Here is a 21,142-nt window from a genome sequence, read left to right as displayed (position 1 = left end):
GAACCAGTTGCTCTTCAGAATGCTTGCACAGTCAACATTTGTACCAACAAAATGTTTCCAAGCTTAAACACCTTTGGCAGCTCCCAAAATTGTCCAGTTTTGTATTTGTTCACTAATATATAACAGTAAGATAATAGATCATTGCTGGGGTATGCATTTTCCTTTTTATTAGAGTTTGAACATCTTCCCATATGCTTATTAGACTTGTTGCTCTTTAATTTATTTTGACTATTTTCCTTTTAAAAGTATTGATTTTTCTTATTAATTTGTAGGAATTAACTCTATGCCCTCAACTATAGATGTTTCATATTTATTCTTCAGTCACTAACCTGTTAATTTCATTCACCTTTCTTGAACAATTCCTCTTTGTGTTTCTGCTTCACTTACTTCTTTCTCTGCTTACTTTTTCTAGAAATAATTTTTATCTCCTTCATATTTAACATCTTCTTGGTTAAATATTAATTTATTGATTTTTATAATAGTGCATTCATCTATGTAATCATTCAAGTAAAAGACACTGTACTTGTCCTAGAAATACAAAGAATTTTTATTCTTTGCTTTACCTTTTATTCCAATGATCTCTCTCTCTCTTCCTCTCTCTGTCCCCTCCATCCCCCTGCCACACACCCCTCAGATGCAGATTCATAGCACTTGTTAATGGAATGAATAAGTTTTTAAAATAAAACTGACATCAAAAAAGAGCTATTTGAGAAAAAATACCTAAAATTTTTTGAGAAAGCAAAAGGGAGTAAAGGGAGGAAACAACAAAAAGTGTTCTAAAAAGATTGATGGGGAGCTGATGGCATGATCTTAAAGATACAATTTGAATAATTTTTGAGAGTCTATCTTGGACTTTATTCCATATAGTTTATTCTCCATGCCTTTATGTCTGTCATACTGCAGCAATATTTGACTATCATTTACTCCCCAAATGGCTATAGTTTGAGGAATGTGGAAAGGAAGTAATAACATACATTGAGCCAAAGAAACGATACACCATTTACCACTTTATAAGATTTTGCTCTGTAAAGTAAATCTATCTGATTATGGGGCAGAGAAATTCCAATAAATTCTTAAATATAAGAACAGAAAAGACAGCAAAAGCTCTGAAATGAGAAAGAAAACATTTTAACTGTAATATCATTTTTTTTGTCTGATTTTCTATATATGATAAAGAATCAGGAGCTATTCATATAGAATTGCTAGTTATATAGTTATAATAACAATTTGCCCTGAAAAGACCTGTAATGAAGTCTTTTTTTTTAGACAAGTCATCTTCTGCTTTCATATTTTGTCTTATAAAAATCATACTGTGAACCTGTAGTGGGACCTAAAGAAAATCAAAGAAAGGAGAATTGTAGACAGAAGAGATTAGGCTCTGAATGTCTGTTTGCTATATACTACATTTATAAACATGAAATTCATCACTATAAAAATGTAAATCGTAACCTTTGTTTTGTACGTATGTCAACTCATGTGCTACAGCAGAAAAATGACAAGCCACTTCTATATTAAGAATATGATATATTGGTTTGAACTGTTAACTTCAGTCATTTATGAGACAGATCTAGCATACTGAAGCACTATTAGACGATGGTAAAAATGGATGCCTCCTTAATAATTTACAGATATTCATTCCAAATTGAGTTTGCCCCCAAAGAAGTTCTTATAGCTACATCAAAATTGAAACAAACCTGAAACTTATTCATTGTATTTTATCTCCAAATAGTTTATGCAGGGTTTTTCTTGATTAAAGTAAAAACCATATAAGAATTGAGATTTTAAAATTCAGTCTTCATGATGTCCCACTAGTTTACAAAATGACATATTGGATTATTCATTATAACCTTATTCTCTCTAAGGGGAAATAATAATTCAATCAGTCAATAGAAATCTTAAAAGTAGTGGTATTTGGGATATTATCTCAATTCAGAGTTAAATATGAAAGAAATTAAGAATTTATTGATTTTTGAACTCCATTAAACTGTTTGATCAAAAGTAACCAAGTTAATATTTATCAAAGAGATATGTTTATTATTTCAGCCAAAATTGACCACAATAAATATAAGAATTTAAAAAATCACAGAGCAATTTTAATAAAATAGTCATTGTTTAGAGATTGCAAATGTGTTTTTAATTCATCATGAAATCTTTCAAACATGTTTAAAAACAATTGAGAACAATGTGTTCACAGTCAATATTTTTTAAATATTCAGAATTTGTCATTATTATTTAAATCATTTTGTAACTGTTATAAAATATTAGATAACTTCAAGTTCTCTGTTCATGTATTCTTAACTCCCCAATGTTAGTTTCTTTTTTGAAATTGGTATATCATTCTATTATTATAATTTGTGTTCTTAGAGAACAAGTGATACTGCTTGTATTGAGTACATTCCTATAGTCCCATCTGATGGGGAGTGAGAGGCAGGAGGAAGACCACAAGTTCAAGGACAGTCTACTCAACTTAGAAAGCTTCTCTCTGAAATTTAAAGTAAAAAGGGGGAGCCACGCATGGCAGCATATGCCTATAATCCAATGGCTCCGGAGGCTGAGGCAGGAGGATTATGAGGTCAAAGAAGCAACTCAGTGAGACCCTGTTTCTAGATAAAAGTGTAAGAAAGAGCTGGGGATGTGGCTCATTGGTTAAGCATCCCTGGGGTTAATCACCAGTTAGAAAGAAAGGAAGGGAGGGAGAGAAGGAAAGAAAAGAAAGAAATAGAAATTGGAATAAATGATCTTAATGTTCAAAAAGATAAAATAATATAAGGTAAAAAGGATTGGGGATGTAGTTCAAACGTAGAGCACTTCTGTAGAATGTGTAAGGTCTTAGGTTCAATCCCAGCATCATGTGCCCCTGCCAAAATAAATTTATTTATTTATTTTATCAAGTCATACACAATATACACATCTGAAACTAGTTTCTTTGTACTACTGCATATAATTTTGATATTTCTTCATGCATTTACTATAGCTCTGTTTATTCCACTGAACTGCATATAGCATTCTACTTTGTAAAGAGATTAAGGTTCGGTCAGTTCTTCTATGTTAAGGTCTTGGATGTTGTTTGCAGTGTTTTGCAATATCAAATGGTGTTATAGCGTATGTGTTTATGACGTTTACTGGTACATAAGCTGAAACACATATTCAAATGTGTCACCATGTTCAGTTGCACATGTTTTGTTCTATTATAGCCAAATATATTCAAATGGTCATAGAAATACACACTCTCCTCAACAATGTATGAAATCTCCTGATTTTCTCAATCATTGCTAACACAAATCAGCACAAAGGATCAAATTCCTTCTCTCCATCTTATCAGCTACATTCACAACATGACATGTTAGCTATACAAATTTTTGTGACTCAGATTCTTCTTCTGCAGAATGGCTTTGGGTTTTCTTGGTAATCTCTTTTGTTCTGTTTTATCAGTTTCTACTCTTTATGTAATTTGAGTTCTTTATTTTTTTAATTCTTTAGTTAAAATATTACTCTTAAAAGGATGGATTCGCTATTTTATTCAAGTAGCACAAGCACACAGAGAAGAAACAGCACCAAATTTTTGGAATACTTTGTTTTTTTTGTTTGTTTGTTTTGTTTTGTTTTGTTTTGTACTGGGGATGGAACACAGGGTCACTTAACCACTGAGCCACTTGCTAAGTTGCTTAGGGCCTAAATTGCTGAGACTGGCTTTGAATTTGCAATCCTCCTCCCTTAGTCTTGTGAGCTACTGGGATTACAGACATGCACCAACATGCTCAGCTAATCTTTCATTTTATAGTTGATAAAATTTTCAGAGATGAGCACAGTTATACAATAAGTCTGAATGAGGTAAAATCATGTAATCAAGTGTAAACCTATACTATTAACAGTGAACAAGAAGTATTTGAACAATTTTTAGCCTTTAAAATTTCAACATTCATCAACCATATTTATTTCTTTAATAACAGTGGAATTGAGATATAATTCACATACCAGAAAATTCATCATTCCAAAATGGACAATGCAGTGCAACCACTACTGCAATCTAATTTTAGAATACTTTAATCAACTCCAAAACAAACCTCATGTCTATTAGCAAACACTCCCATCAATACCTACCTTAGACCCTGGCAACCACTAATCTATTTTCTGCTTCTGTAGATTTGTCAATTCTGGCATTTTGCAGAAGCAGAACCATACAATATGTATATGTTCTTTTATGACTGGTTTCTTTCATTTGATATATTATTTTCATTGTTTCCAGTATATATCACTGCCTCATTTCTTTTATTGATAAGTAGTGTATCTGTTATATGGATATGCAACATTTTGTTTATCCATTCATCAGTTGATGGGCTTATTGATTGTCTCCATTTTGAGTTATTATGATAATGTTATTATGAATATTCATGTACAAGGTTTTGTGTGAACATGCATTTTCAATTCTCTTGGGTTATAACTAGAATTGAAATTGCTGGGTCATATAGAAACTAAATATGGTAATATCTAACATTCTGAAAAACAGCCAAAATGCTTTGCAAAGTGTCTGCATTATTTCAAATTCCACCAGCATTGTTTGAGGGTTCCAATTTCTCCACAAGTACTTGCCATCAGTTGTTATCATCTTTCTTTCTGATTAGAGTCATCATTAGGTATGAAGTGGTATTTCATTGTACTTTTAATGTAGATTTGACTGATGACTAATGTTGCTGTGCACATTTTTTTCCACTGCTTATTGGTCAGTTCTGTATTGTTCAGGAATGTCCATTCAGATCTTTTAAATTGGGTAATTTGTACTTCATTATTGAATCAAAAATTGTTCCTTATGAATTCATGATACATCTCCCTTGTCAGATATATATTTTGGAAATATTTTTCCCCATCACTTGGTTTTTCTTTTGCCCTCTAAATTCTTCCTTTTAAACACAAAATTTTAGATTTTGATGACAGTTTACTTTCTCCTTTATTGCTTATGCTTTATAGCTAATGCACAGTTTCTAACTGAAGATCACAAAATATTTCTATGTATTCTAATAGTTGTATAGTTGTGGCTCTTACATTTTATGATACATTTTGATTTTGTTTTTGAGTTATGAGATTAGTTGCTCTGCCATTTGTTTGTATGTGAATATTCAGTTATTCCAGAACCATTTTTTTTAAAGAAAATTTTCCTTCCCATTGAATAATTTCTGAGAATTGGATTTTCGGGTGACTCCAAACTGCTGCCCCCTCTGATGATTTCTGAGTCATTTAAGACTATAGTTAAGCTGGAAAGAAAGTGATAGGATAAATACTTGTGAAAACACCACACATTTGGCTCTTCATATGTACATTATGTGGTTTATTTTGGGAAAAAAAAAAGCTTCTCATGAATTTTTGCAAAGCTTTGGTCCCTTCTTGTTGGTAGGAAAGAAAGATTTTTGGATTCTTATTAAACCATTCAGAAGCTACCTATCTTGTTATTTTTAGTTGTTCATGCTTTCTGACACATACATTTGGTGCCATCTGTTTCTCTTTATTTTTGAATCCTGTAGGTTTTTGAGGTCTTCAGTTTGCCTGCTACTAAATGTCTCATATTTCTATTTAAGGTCACATTATTCAAAAAAATTTTAGTGATTATTTTTAGTTTTAAAGCGTATAGGGAGATGACAGTTATTGTTACAAACTTTTAATATAATTGTACGCAAAGCATGTATTTGTTATTAAATTAATTATTTGGTTTCTCTTGAGACTGTGGACTGGAACAGGCCCATTTTTTAAAATGTTTTGTGCTTAAAGAGAATGTGTCTCCTATTTTGATGATGTAGATTTCAATATATTTTCTTGTGGGCTGAGTTTTTTGTTTATCTTGTTATTCCAATTATCTTTATTTTTATTTTTTGTATGTACTCTATAAGATTGTGAGTTAAAATTATACAATATAATAATAAGCTTACAATTTCTCTCCATTTAATTCTTAGACTTTGCCTTATGTATTGTCTGCTTATATTATCACTCACACACCATTTCAGGAGTTTTATCTTATTGTTGAGTTATTGTTCTTATAATGTGATAGTAAACTTTCTTTCCACAAAGGCTGTGTGCTATGAAGTCTACACTGGCTAATGTTAATTTTGATTCATGAGGAAACCAAGGCTCTTCATGCATAAAATTTTAAAACAAATGCTTGTGTGTGACACACACACACACACATTTATTTTACAAATCATGACAGCAGGATACAGTTTTATTTCCTTCCCTGTATTTGCAGCAATCTGTGTCTTCTATTGTAGAATTTCTATTAATGTTTCTGTGTACATCAGTTTGAACAGAAGTCAGTAATTTTTAGTACAATACTTTCTCAAATAGAACATAAAAGTAACAGCAGTAAATGAGCTCTTAAGTATTACTACAATAAAAATATGAGCTTTCCTGAAGGAAAAAACATGTTTTACAGTACTTATCATACTGAATTACCTTGCTCAGCATACATATCATGTCCGAAGAATTCTTGTTTTATTTATGAGTGTTACTAAAAAGGTGGAAAGTATAATTTCTTCTATTGCTTGTTTGAGATTTTATTCTTGAAGTTTAATTTGGGGGTTGGAGGTATAACTTACTGGTAGAGCAAATTCAGTTTTCTATCATGAGTTCAATGCCCAGGACACACAAAAAAATTAACTTCTTAAGAATAAAGTGAAAATTAATTTTCTTTCCTGTTTCGTATCCCAGCCATTAGTTTTCATGGCAGATATAGCAATGTTCCTTCTTTAATCCTTCAAGAAATACTCCATGATTTATCTTTAATCAGGTCTGGAAAATCTTTCTTATTTTTAAACTTACTAATATCTATTATATGTCTCTCCTAGAATGTTCCTAGTGATTTTTTTAGAATGATTATGTATTATTTTAAAGTATGGCATAGGTAAGTTTTTAGTCCTACAATAAATTTAAGTATAAATTAATTCTGGCAGAAGCAAAATCTTTGGGAGGTTAATTTTTTTCTAAATATTCCTATGTGCTTTTCCATTCATAGAAATTGTTATTCCTCTCATTAGGGTCTTAAAATTCCTTATGCACATTTTATATATTTCTTAATGACTTTTCCTACATTTCATTTATTTTTGGCTGTTGTAACATAGTTGTTATACATTCTGCATTTGCTGTTTTTAAATTACAAAATATTATACATTATTCCATTTTAATACCAGTGCATCAACTACATTCATTATTGTGGCCCTATAATATTATGTGCCTGTTTATCCAATCATAGGTTGATGAAAATTTTTCCTGTTTTTAAACTTTTGATACTGTAAATAATATTGCAAAGCATTTCCTTGTTCTTCTGCAATTCTTCACATTTACAACCATTGCTTTAGAACAATTTCTTACAAATTGACTCGGTCTTAAGCTTTTGATGGATATTATTCAGCAACTCACCATATAAATTAGAATAGTGTATACTTTCATTATCAATATATCAGCTTTCATTATCAATATATCAGTGTGTCTCTTCTCTACATTCTAATCAATACAGTATCTTTCCAAACATTTACCATTTTTTTAAAAAATTCACTTCTCATTTAAATTGAAAACCTGTTAAAATTTAATAGTTATTCAAGCAGTGGGGATATAGCTCAGTTGTAGAGTCCTTGCCTAGCATATGTGATCCTCTAAATTTAATTTCCAGCAGTAGGAAAAAAAAGGTTGTTTATACTTTATTTTTCATAAATTATACTTTTAATAAATATTTCCCATTATTCACTGGAATACTTTTTTCTTGTTAATTATTACAAGCACATATATATTAAATAATATATTGCTTATAGTTCAGATATTTTGCCTGGTCATATTTTTTTGATTTTTCATTATTTTTATGCTACAATTTTGTTAATGTATATTAAACATTATTTTATTCTTAAGGTTGTGTCAAATTCAGTAAGTCTTTTCTTATCCTATAGTTTTGAAAATAATTCAGCTATTCTTATTTCTAAAATTTTATTTCATTTATTATATCAGTAGTTTAAGCCACTTGAAATTTTTTCTGTATTGAGTCAGAAAAATATTTTGAATTATTTTTTTTTCTCTAGGTCCCTTAAAATTGCATACTCCTAAGCCAATTAATCAGCTGCACATCAGTACCAAAGGATTTATAAAAATAATAATAATATATTGTATTACCTTTTAGAGCTAATAGCAATTATATATTTCTCTTAGAATTTTCTTAGTAATGTTCTTTAGAGTATGTCTTTAAAGTACGGCAAGGTTTTTAGTATTACAGTAAATTTATACATAAATTAATTCTGGCAGAAGCAAAACCTTTGGGAGGCTAATTTTTTTCTAATGATACCTATGTGCTTTTCTATACATTGAAATTATTATTCCTCTCATTAGTGTCTTAAAATTCCTTATGTACCTTTTATATATTTTTTTTTATTTTTCCTATATTTCCTGTCTTTGCCTTTAGGTAAGCAAATGAATTTGAGATCCTCATTTCCATTATGTGATTCTTTTTGTTTTCCCTTTTCTCTATCAACTAGAACTTTCAGAACAATGTGAAAGGATAGTGTCAGTGTCCCTGACCTATCTTCTTGCTTCCACTGATTCCTTTTTGAATGTAATCCTGATTTTTATATTATTAATAGATTATACACACATATTTATGCATGTATAATACAAATACTTTTAAAGAAGAATTCATACATTTTATTTTTAAAGTTATCATCCAGAATGGATTTTGAAATCTATTGTATTTATTTTATAAATTGGGATGATAAACTATTTTTTTTTGATCTACTAGACTGAACAATCATTAATAAACTTCTGATTATTGAAATATTTTTGTCATTGCAAAATAGCCTCATTTAACCATAATCACTATTTCCTTCCTTTACTGTTAGATTATGTTTGATAATGTGTAAAATAAAAATTTTATTTAGCAATCATAAGTGGTATCAGTATATCAATAATTGATTTATTTTGTCCTGTTTTTTTCTCTCTCTTTCATAGTTTTTGTCTAGTTTTCTTTTCTATTAGTTTTAGTGAGGAGATATTTACCATTAATTTGTAGAAGTTAAAATCCACCCTTTGGCTTATAGTTATGACTAATGCACATATTCACAGAATCACCACCGTAATCAAAATAGAGATGCTCCTTCATAATCATGCCCTTCACTCTGCCCCTCTTTCTACTATCATCTACTGATCTGTTTTTAATTTCTATTGCTTTTGCTTTGCCAGCATATTAAATAAAAGGAATAATATAGTATGTAGCCTTTTGTTTTCTTTCACTAATGTTGCGTGAGTGTGTGTTTCTTCATTTAGACCCTCTTTCTTGGTTTTCATAGTAGGTGGACTCAGAGAAGATCCCGAGACCAGGCTGTTACTTTTCAGTTTTTTAATCAAGGGATTCTGGAGTTTACCCCTAAGGGAGAGCCACCTTCTCTGAAAATTGTGCTCCACTGTCACTTTTTAATATGTAGAACTACTGGCATCCTCTCTCAGAAACTTCCACAACCTTAGCATCCTCACCAGGCTTCCTTTAATACTGTAACATTTTGGCAACAGATGTCTTAAAGAGGTTAGGAAAGACGGAGCATTCCCCACCCCCTTTCTTTTTTAAAATGTATATATTCTTGTAGTGTGATTTCCTAAGGACAAGGTATGATATCATTAATGAGGCATTTTAAAACTATGTATCCTTTAACATGAATTAAGTGTAAATTTCTCTGACAAGAAGCTTCTGAATCTAAAATTTACTACTGACTAAGGGCAAACTATAAACCAAAAGATGAAGAATCTCTTCAGAATTAAAATGTCACTAGTTTCAGTACTTGCTCAGAAATATCTGACTTCTTCTTGTTTCATCATTTCAACATTTTCTGTTTTAGAACATTTCACCTATGAGTGATGTCTGGATTAAATATTCATAATAATTATGAAGCATTTATTAAGATTTTGTTAGTGTTCACTCTTTTGACAGCCATTTTCATGGTAACAATAGGTTGCACATTTTATAAAAGTTAAAAAATACTGATAATCAGTATTTAGAGGGAATTTATCAAATTTAAGTGATATTTGGGAGCAAACCTAAGGCTTAAGATTTTTTTTTAATTCCAATTTTGTTATTTTGGATTATATAATAGTTTACATTTATATTTACTGTGATTATTTTCAGCTTTTAAAGTAAATTGTCATAACCATTTAATTGCATTCTGATTATAGTTCAAGTTAGATTGAAAAGAAGTTATTATTAATTCCATTTTACAGGTAAGAACATTTAAGTCCTCAACAGATAAAGTCTTTTACAAAGACAAACAGCAGTTTATACCCATTGTAAAAAATCAAACAAGGGCTCCTACACTAAAAGTAGGTATTTTTTTCTTTTATGAAACTGCTCATCTAATATAACTATTTCCTCCATTTTTAAAAGTCTGAAATCTGGATTTTAAATTTTTTGAGTATTTGTATGGGTGATAGCATCTACTAAACATGACCAGTTTTAATTTCATATAGGCTGTTTCATCATCAGTTACTAGGTACATTCAGCCTTTATCAACCCATAGCATGCTATTACTGGCCTGGCTGGGCAGGGTGGGAAACCTTCATCTGGAATGTGAATGATTTTGACTTGTGGACTTCTTGGCTCTATTTCAGTTGGGTAGGACAGGATGCCCTCATTTGCATGCCCAGTTTCCACTGCATCAGTTGGCTATCATCATAGCGGCATTGTGCAGTGAAGGGCATAACACTATGCATTACATGTCCTCAATACCTCAGTGGTCACAATAGGACACATAGTTTTTGCTAATAGGTCTGCAAGTCTTCTGAACAGTTTTTCTGTTCTTGGCTGGAATTGTTTATACCCTGCAGTCAGCTGGAGGTCAAGGAGGTGCCCCTGCTGAACATGACAGGGCTTCTGAAAGCAGGTACAACTCCAGTGAAAAATTGTCAGGTAACTCCTCCACATCAAGGGCTAAGAGCTTTGGTTAGCACTCTCCTGAATGTAAGAACTGGTATGAATGTTTTCTCCCTGGGTTAGGTGTTTGGGATGTAATAATGAACAAAACAGACAAAGTATCATCCCTGTTTTGTTTTCTTGTAAGGAAGAAAGATGATAAACAAGTAAGTACTGATTTTAAAATATACTTCAAAGAGAATAAATGGGCTATGATGACATATAAACTACCCATCATGAGCATTTATTAGGCACCTAATCAGGAAAGACTACTCTGAGGAAATGAGATTAATAAGAAAATAAACCTAGTTACAGTTGACAGAAAAGCATTGGAAATTAAGTGAATAAATGACTGAGTACATTGGCTTGCATATTCAAAGCATAGGAAACACACAGGGGCTTTGTAGAGAGGAACTAGCCTGAAAGACACTTGGAACTACACATTTGGATTTCCATAGGAAATGGTCTCTCTCCAGGTCTTTTCTGGTTCATTCTTTATGGTTCTTTTCTCTTCTATAATTTTTCAACTCAAGGACATAAGCACTAGCAGCATGAAGCACAGAGATCTGTACAAAAAGACTCTCTTAGCTTGAAAAGTTCTCTGGAAGTTTCCACACCTCGGGCCAATCACATTTCTATGGGGAGCGATGATTACAGCAGTCCACATTCAAAGGACTTGTTTAGACTTGAGAAGAATATTGATTTTCCTAAAGGAAAATTTTTTAAAAAGTGGCACTGACATGGAAACAGGAAATATTTGAGAGCAGATGTCCCTTTCTCAAAATGTGTTTTCATCTTATAGAATTTATGCCTAGTTCATTATTAGTAGGTCTCACAATGGTTAGTATAAGGCTTGACACATTTTTAAATTATAATTTTAGTAACTTCTAGGTATCGATCCATTTTTTCTGTTAGGTAACTAAAAAAGTAACCTCAAATTTGTTTTCAAAGGTGGTTCCTTTTTTCCTGATTCAGGCCTGATTATGGCTGAAAACCTAGTGGGGAAGTATATAGTAAGCTTCTTTCTTCCCTTCCTGTGGAAAGCACTTTAATTATAAGTCCAGTAACTCTCTTCATAAAAGTCTGTTTTGTTTCTTTTTTAACTTTTCCTCTTAGTAGATCTGTAAGTATGTGATTAGCTATGAATGACAGAGTTGGTTTTAGTCAGTTCTTCTCAATCTATATTGTGTTGTATCTGAGTTTTGGTGAAAAAATCTAAGAAAACAGAATATCTTCCATTTTGTCTTTTGTTTAAATTATTCTGGTATATTTTTCATCAGAATTAGGTATACAAATTCAATAAATAAAAGCATGTTAATGAGTATGCATCCTTTTTATTCATTTATTTTAATGAATATGTATATACCCAAGGTTTTCTAATTTCTTTTTAATGTTAGAATGAAAGAAATTGCTTCTTAAGAGACAGAGAAGTATAAAATCAATTATACTTTAAAATGAATGGATTTTTACCTCAGACATTTTATTTCATTTACTTGAAGTATATAAATATTTTCTTAAGCCTATTAAAAATAAATTTAATTTCAGATCCTTTTGAAGCATTCATCATCTTTTCTATTCGCCATGAAATTCGAAGAATTGATCTTCATAAAAGAGACTATAGTCTACTAGTTCCTGGATTGAGAAACACCATAGCACTTGATTTTCACTTCAATCAAAGTTTACTTTATTGGACAGATGTTGTAGAAGACAGGATATACCGGGGCAAGCTTTCAGAGAGTGGAGGTAAATATGCTAACATGTTATTTAATGTTTAAGTTTCTTTTTAAGTGAAAAAATATGTTGTGGTCAAAAAGAATTTTGGTTCATTTTTGACTTTGGACGTTTATATCCTTACTGCATATGTTAAATCACGGAGGTCAGGCACAGGTGTGAAGAAATTTTGGGGGATATGACTGGCCCCGCTGCTCACCTCATTATCAGTGTGGACTTCCCATAGATTTATGGTGAATATATTTATTTATCATGTGGGTAGGGATGACTTCTACATACTAGCAGTCAAACTTTTCTGTAAGTAGTATAATTTGTTTCTTATTTTGTCACTATCTTTCAACATAATTCAAAGAATAATGAAAACCTTATTACAAAAATCCACTAACATGAGCTAAATATTTTTTGCTGTAGTTTGATTTAGCTCTTTTGTCTTAATTAGATCTTTCTTAAGTAGCAAGGTTTTGAGATAAATATATACAATATTTCTCTGAAAATTAGTGTTCCAATGGCACAGTATTTTCATCAAATTGTTAATTCTTTCCTAAATTGTCTTTGCAATTTTGAGAAATACCAATATTTAAACAATTTAATTATGATGTATGAATTTGTGCTGTATGTCATATTACCACAATTTGATTTAAAATGTTGAATTTAAATCCATGGAATTAGTTGGTTAAAAGTTTAAAAAAAACACTGTTAAAATATCTAACAAAAATTCCTAGTAATATCATAAACTCCAATGTTATTCAATTAGGAAAGTGCTTATAAAATGAAATCTTGAGCTGGGGATACAGCTCAGTTGGTACAGTGCTTGTCTGGCATGCACAAAGCCCTGGGTTCAATCCCCTAGCACAGCAAAAAAAAGAAAAAAAAAAAAAAGAAAAGGTTGCAAAATGAAATCTTAAAAAATCTGTAAAAAAAAACTTAAGTGCTGGATAAATACAAATATTTGTAGACATTACTAAATTGTTTATTTTTATTTCATTGCACACTGGTGCTTTTTCTCTTACTGTATCCTTGTTATATCCTTGAGGTCTTGTACCCTGAGGAGGAGTATATGATTTGGGCTTATCTTTATTAAGTTAAGTACAATAATAGCTCTGTTATTGTCATGTTTCCAAAAAGAGAAAAATTATGGAGGTTTATTAGCTTTGATATATGTTGCCTAAGGTAGACTTTTTCTCTTCATTTTACTCTACTCTTGAAGAACAACATTTGAATTAAATTGCACTAATTCTAAAGAGCTATTTTATTGTTTCCACAATCCCTTGTTCTTCCTACAAAGGTAGAAACAAAAAATCTAACAGTTTTTGCAACCTCCCTTGTTAAAAAATCCCATTGCACTAGTGTTGATAGGATTAAATATCTCTGATGAGGAAGATCAGTAATTCTAAATTTGGGGATCCTTAATTTCCTTTGTGCCAGGTAACACTTTTGCAATCTCTCTCAAAGGTGAAATAATGTTTCAGTACTTTGTACTGTGGAGCTCAGGTAGACATTTTCCTTTGTTCTTTACACATTCCTTGAAAGGATCCACATGTTGCTTTCCTTTCCTTTTCAGGTGTCACTGCAATAGAGGTGGTTGTGGAGCATGGCCTGGCTACCCCAGAAGGCCTGACTGTTGACTGGATAGCAGGCAACATATACTGGATAGACAGCAATCTGGATCAAATCGAAGTGGCCAAACTGGATGGTTCCCTCAGAACTACACTAATAGCAGGAGCCATGGAGCACCCTAGGGCCATTGCTTTGGACCCAAGATATGGGTAAAGAAGTTTGACTTTTAGAAATTCACTTTGGCAAAAACATTATAATCTCGCATTGCTGGCTGCCTGTGTTCCTGTGATTTGGGACACTGTGTCAGGAGGATCACAAATCAAAAATAGCCTCAGAAACTTAGGGATACCCCGTCTCAAAATAAATAAGAAAAATCACTGGGGATGTAGCTCAGTGGTAATATAATCCTGGCTTCAATCTCCAATACCCCCCAAAAAAAGCATATATATATGCTTTATATATATATATATATATATATATATATATATATCACATATTTTACATATTAATTATATAACATATTTTATGTTATTACAATTATGTATAGTTATATAATTTTGGGCTACTGGAACTATATATACATATGTACATATGTTCATATTTATATATGCATACACACACACACATATATATATATATACTTTCATTTTATTTTTGAATTCATTTATTCATAATTTGTTAGTTAAAATACTTATTTTGTACATACATATGTATGTGTGCATAACTTTGTGTTTATGTATATATTTGTATATACAGTCTAACAACAAACTTAAGTTTATGTCCACAGTTTGGTTAAAGGATTCTTTACATAGTTACTTTTAGAAGCTGAACATGTCTTTCTTCAAAATATGGGCATTAGGCCCTATTGGAAGCTATTGCAACTCTTTTTCAAAGCAGTAATTTAATGAATTTCTCTTTGCCCCTGCCAAAGAGATGCTGTAATTGTTTCTAATGGTTGAAAACCACAGGGCTAGTCTTTGTTCTAAATTGTCACAGATGTTAACCCCTCACCCTTTATTTATTTTGTATGTTCTTGGAGTCAGTTTAAAGGAAAATTAAACTAAGCTTGAAGGAGTCCAGCAGTGTGATGCTGACTTTTGGTTAGTTTGAAAGACAAAATACATGATTCTGGAAAACAAAGGTTAAATGTTGCATAATGCAGTATATTTGCCCAGAGTTCCCTTGATTGGTCTTTTTTGAAGGAACAGATTTGGAGTTGGAAGATGTGAGTTCCTGTTCCTACTCAGTCACTTATTTTCTGGGAAAATAATTTGTATTATCTTCTCTTAGATTCCAGTTTTCTCTTGTGTAAATTAAGGTTATTATCATCTTCATTATTTTTTTGAAGAAATTAAGGCAAATAATTTTTAACTAATATGGGAGGATGTTGTAATTTCTGTTATTTGTTTCCCTAGTAATTATTTTGCAAATCCTAAGCCATTGTCAAGTCCAAAGAGTATTAGAAAAAAATATTACTTTTTTGCTTTCTAACTATAAGCAATATGAAGTCTAGGAAGTATCAATGAGAGAGCAGAGTGAGTCAAGAGGGAGTTTAGTGAGATACAGAAAAGAGAAAAGTTTCGTAAGTAAGCATTCTGGCCATACTCTGGCTTTTGCTTTGGTCTCTGCCCAAGATTCAGAAACTAATAGATTGGGAAGTTTATTTTCCTTTTCTCAACTCAAGCAGAAGCTAAAGGGGCAAAACAGCTTCTCTAGAGAGGATATTCTAAGTTGGTAACCCTCACTGGGATGTTTACTTTCCACCGTGTTTGAAATTTCTTTGAATCAGTTGCCAACATTTAAAATGTTGAAAGATTTTGCAAAAAAATCCCTGATTTTCTAGCTTCTTTAGAAACTAGGGAGATCTGGCAATATTGAACTGATAAATGGAGGTTTCTTTTAGGCCCAAGGTGTTTTTCTAGTTTACCCAATCTACCTTCACCCATTTCACTCACAACCTGCTGTTACAACAGTTCACCTGAAAAGACCTTTAAGTTTAGTGAAGTGCCAGTATGTTTCAACAGTCTATCCCCAAGATAAAAGTAGACTTTTGGTCCTGATCCTATACTACCCACAGAAGGTTCTCATGTTTAATAGTTTTATCCTCAGGTTAACCTGAGGATATGTACTTTTAGCTTTTTTCTTTTCTTTTTTTTTTTCTTTTTGTTGGTACTAATGATTGGACACAGGGTCTTACACATGCTAAGTAAGTGACCACTGAGCTGTATCACCAGCCCTTTTGGTTTTTTTTTAGTTTTGCAGGTGGGACAGGGTCTCATTAAGTTAGGTGAGACAGGCCTCAAACTACTTCTGACCCTCCTGTCTCAGCCTCCAGAGTAGCAGTATTTATAGGTGTGGTATGTGCCATCACATTCCACTTACCACATATTAGGTGCATGATAAATATTCTATACAATGAAAAAGTGACATTTGGAGAAAGATGTAGTTCTAGCACATATGCCCCAAGAGAATGTAAAATGTGACTACTTCTCAAATTAAAATGGTACAGACAGAAAAAAAAGAAAAAAAAAATTACAGGTTTATGAAATTTTCATAAATGGTATGGCCAAAATCAACCAACCAAACAAACAAACAAAAAAAAAACAATCCATGAGATTTGGGTGATACTTCATTTTCTATAGCATTGTATTAATAATGCTTAGGATAAACCTGTTTGACTTAGTTTATCTGAGAATATCTAACCTAATAGGGGAAAAATAACTTGGAAACAAAACACACACACAACCTGCTATTTAAATGAAATTACCGAACACTATTTCCATGATATTAAGAGATCTCCAGATTCTTTTGCACTCTCAGAGGAGAGAGCTAGCTGATACTGAGCTAGCCAGTGAAGAGGGAAAACCTGATGATGGCCCTGAGAGAGATGGTGCTTTCCCTCACCAGCTGCTGCTATGAAATTGTGAGATTATTTAAGATAATTACAGTGGTAATAAAGTAATTTTAAAAAGCAGGGTGAGGAAATAACACTTACAAAATTGTTTCTGAAATACATGACCAAAGTTCAGGTAGTAGTACTAAACCATTCTAGTCTTAGAATTAATTGAAAGGTTGACCGATTTGACTATCATGATTAGATAGGATTTTTATTATTAAAATTGTTTTGTACAATATTGACATGATTAAGATATGAAGTTTAGGGGAACACCTCGAAGCATCATTGTAGCAATTACATTTATAAAATTAGTGCACATGGTACAATAGTTTCCAGTTTATTAGATATTTCAGTAAAACATTCTCAAATTATTTTAAACATTGAGCCTTTCATAAGGTAGACTGAGAACATAGGAGCAATAAACACCCATGTGTATACAAACACACATACATAGATACACACTAACAACAAAGTCAAACTAAGCATAAGAAAAAGAACAATGAAAAATCATTTTACTTAAATTCAGTTACTTCCTTCATGCTATGCAAAATAGAAGAGTATGATTTTCCCTTTTTTCTCAAGTTATTCATGAAATATATAAGGAAGCTGTGAATCAGCATTGATAGGAGCTCCAAAAAAAAGGCATTTAAACTTATTTTTGAAAGTTTGTATTTTAGGAGAAATGTACTGGATAATATTTGAGAAGTATAATTTGTGTAAATACTATCATTTTCCTACTAAATTATAAGCTTTTCTCATGGTGAGAGAAATTATTTCCAAGTCTATGAAATCCACCATAGCTCTTGGCATATATAATGGTGCTCAATAAATGATTCTTAAACAAATGAATACATGCACATGTATGGACTTTGTTTATGTACAAGTTACAGGAACTCAAAAATATACTTTAAAGAACAAAGTGCACAGTATAAGACAGCTAATGGGAAATTCTATAAACTGTTTACCATGACAAAGGAAAAGAAAGGCTTGCAGCTAGCCACTTTGCTCCCTTAGCATGGGAGAAAAGAGAGAGAGCGAGAGCGAGACAGACTGTAACATGAGCCCCATGAAATATACTTAGTTCATGTGAAGTTGCTACAGCAATCAAGAGCTCTGTGACACTTTTTAACAAAATTATTTTATACAATATTGACATGATTAAGATATGAAGTTTATGTGAACACCTTAAAGCATTGCTGTAGCTTTAAGAAGTATTTTCAGTCAACTACTTTGCTTCCTTAGTATCAAATCCACTGACCTTCCTTCTAGGTGATAGAGCATATTGCCTTCATGCCACATTCCTCCAGTGTTTTAGATTTTGACTCAGTGTCTCAAGTGACAAGCCGTTCTAAGATGGTAAATTGGGACTCTTAGGGAGGAGGCAGTTTTCTTTCATTCCGTTGTAAGATATTGCACTTATTGCTAAGGTGACCTGAAAGAGTACAGGAATCCTTTTTAAACATGAAGCTATTATTAGGGAGTAGCAGGCACCAGCAGGGTACTCAGGTCAGTTCTTGAACTTCCATTGCCTTTATTCTCTGGTACTGCCTGGCATCTTCCTGCTGTATTACAAGTATTTCGTTTTCAGTTATGGGTTCTGCTATTACAGTTTCTCTGGTTAAAGCAGAATTAGTCATTGAAGATTAGTGAGATATCTAAATAACATTTTGATTTTATCTGGGAATATTCTATAAAAAAACTATTTTCTACCCATTGTTGGTTTTAGATGACCCAAAGATTATAGATAAATATTTCTTTGCTTTTGCAAAGATCATTTCTTTTAACCTTCTGCAGCTTGACCTGCTAGATGATAATGTCCTTTTCATGCCTATAATGGTACAAGTTGTTCATGGTCCATTGATTCAATTTAATCCAAACACAAGAGTAGCCCATGATTGCAGAAACTGCAGAATCCTGGGACTATAGTTTATTTTTAAAAAGCATTGTGGCTGAACATTTCAATATGTCCTGTTCAAAGAGATATTCAGTCTTTGTATATTTAAGGAAATAATGCACTTATTGAAATGCTAATATATTTTAACCATATAATTTGAAAGAAATAACAAATAATGATTTTGTTAAAATACTTCATTGTATAGGATACCAAAAAGTGCCTCGAATTTTAGGGAACAATGATCCTTGAATTCAACCCTTAAGATTGGTTGTATGCACTGACTTGTGACAAAATCAAGAATATTTTAGCCTAACTAATTCTAGAACATGTTATTTTATATAAAGTGTTAAAAGTTTCCTACCCAAATTATTCACAGATTAGTACCATTAGTACTAGTTTTATTTTATTCACAGATTAGTACCATTAGTACCATTAGAAGCTTACTAACTCCAGAATGTTTAGTGAAAAAATGAAGGGCTCACTTAGGTATAGAATGCTGCAAAGTGTCACAAGCCATATTCTTCTCCCCACTGGAAAAAAAATATGTTTTAAAGACCACGTGCCTATATCTGAGAAAGCTAAGTATAGAAAATGCAGAACTGCAGGGCTACTGACACATGAATTGAACTTTCAACTGAGGCTTCACTGAATAGAAAGAGGGAGACAATAATTCCTCTTTTATTATACAGGGAAAAGATACTTCAGGAGTCTCATGTTATCATTGTAGAGTGTTGAGAACTGGTCTTACCCAAATCTGGTATGGCACTTCCACAACTACTCTGAGGCTACCTATGACTCTCAAAATTCACTAAACTTGTTTCCAGGGATTATTTTTCCTTCTTTTAAACTCACAGGCCTCTCCACTTAATTTTGTTTATCAAGCTCTCACCATAAATTTGATTGATGCTGTGTTGGTGTTTATTTCTATTTTAAATTACATTTTTCTGAAGCTATTTTAAAGAAAAGCTGACAAATAATGACCTAGTGACAATGAAAGATACGTGCATCCAAAATTACATTGAGACCATTTCACTTTCATTGATTTCAAGAAAGACATTTTAACTACTTAATTGAAGAGCCTATCAGTCTTATGCTGATTAACCTTTGTTGCACTTTGTATTTAAATGGCACCACATTATATTATTTGGGGGTTATTTTTACATATAAATTATATAATAGTAAAATGTTTCCAGATAACTACTATTTTTTCATCCAAAAAGATCTTTTTAGTAGACTTTCATCTTTTCAGGAAAAAAAAAACAATAATAACCTTTTAATAAATGCACTCATGAACATTTTAAAAAATATTTTGTCTATTTTATTTTAAAGCATTTATGCTTAAACTCTGATTATAGAAATGATCAAATACACAAATGAGAAGGATAGTAAGCTCTCTTGTATCCCTTACCCAATTTCAACATTATTAATTAAAATCTAGTCTTTTGGGATGTTACTGTTCACTTTTATTCTTTCTCAGCAGTTTAATTTATTCATGGCCAAAACTGTCCACGAATCTGTAATTATTTCTAAAGTTCTTAACCCATAGTGGGTTTCAAAATATTACCTCCTCAGAGGAAAAAAAGAGTCCATAACATGAGCCGATGAAAGTGCTTCTCCTTGATTGCCACCTGTAAGTTGGCACTTGACTTCCATTCTCTCTCATAGCAGTTTTATCCTTCAAAATATTTTACAGGTTGTAATTCTATATTCATGAATGGATTTAGTGTGTATCTTGCTGTGGATACTAAGCCTCTAGGAGAGAGATTACACCGTTTCTCCTGTGATTTTTCACTTACCAAGTGCTGAGTATATAGTAGGTATTCACTTAGTATTTGGGAAATGCCTGACTGAAACAATAGCATTATTTCTTTTTCTTCAGAATTCTTTTCTGGACAGATTGGGATGCCAATTTTCCTCGCATCGAATCTGCCTCTATGAGTGGTGCTGGAAGAAAAACAATCTACAAAGACATGAAAACGGGGGCTTGGCCTAATGGACTAACTGTGGACCACTTTGAGAAAAGGATAGTTTGGACAGATGCCAGGTTTAAAAATGATCTCTTTTCTATATTTTTTTTAACTTTCTTCATTTAATATTAACAATATTGATAAGTGCTCAATATACAGTTATGTAGAGACTTTAAAAT

At 31.9% G+C, this 21,142-nt stretch overlaps 1 protein-coding gene across 1 annotated transcript in view; it reads left to right on the top strand.

Moving 5' to 3' along the window:
- Lrp1b (LDL receptor related protein 1B) overlaps nt 1-21,142 on the top strand; it is a 1,492,917-nt gene that overhangs the window by 855,096 nt on the left and 616,679 nt on the right. Inside the window, exons 24-26 of the mRNA XM_077794359.1 lie at nt 12,464-12,661; nt 14,211-14,415; nt 20,876-21,040. Of these exons, the coding sequence (XP_077650485.1) occupies nt 12,464-12,661; nt 14,211-14,415; nt 20,876-21,040 (568 nt within the window). The remainder of the gene's footprint in view (nt 1-12,463; nt 12,662-14,210; nt 14,416-20,875; nt 21,041-21,142) is intronic.

This window comes from Urocitellus parryii, chromosome 1 (genome assembly GCF_045843805.1).
Source record: "Urocitellus parryii isolate mUroPar1 chromosome 1, mUroPar1.hap1, whole genome shotgun sequence".
Taxonomy (NCBI): Eukaryota; Metazoa; Chordata; class Mammalia; order Rodentia; family Sciuridae; genus Urocitellus; species Urocitellus parryii.
This window is presented reverse-complemented; position numbering and strand designations above follow the sequence as displayed.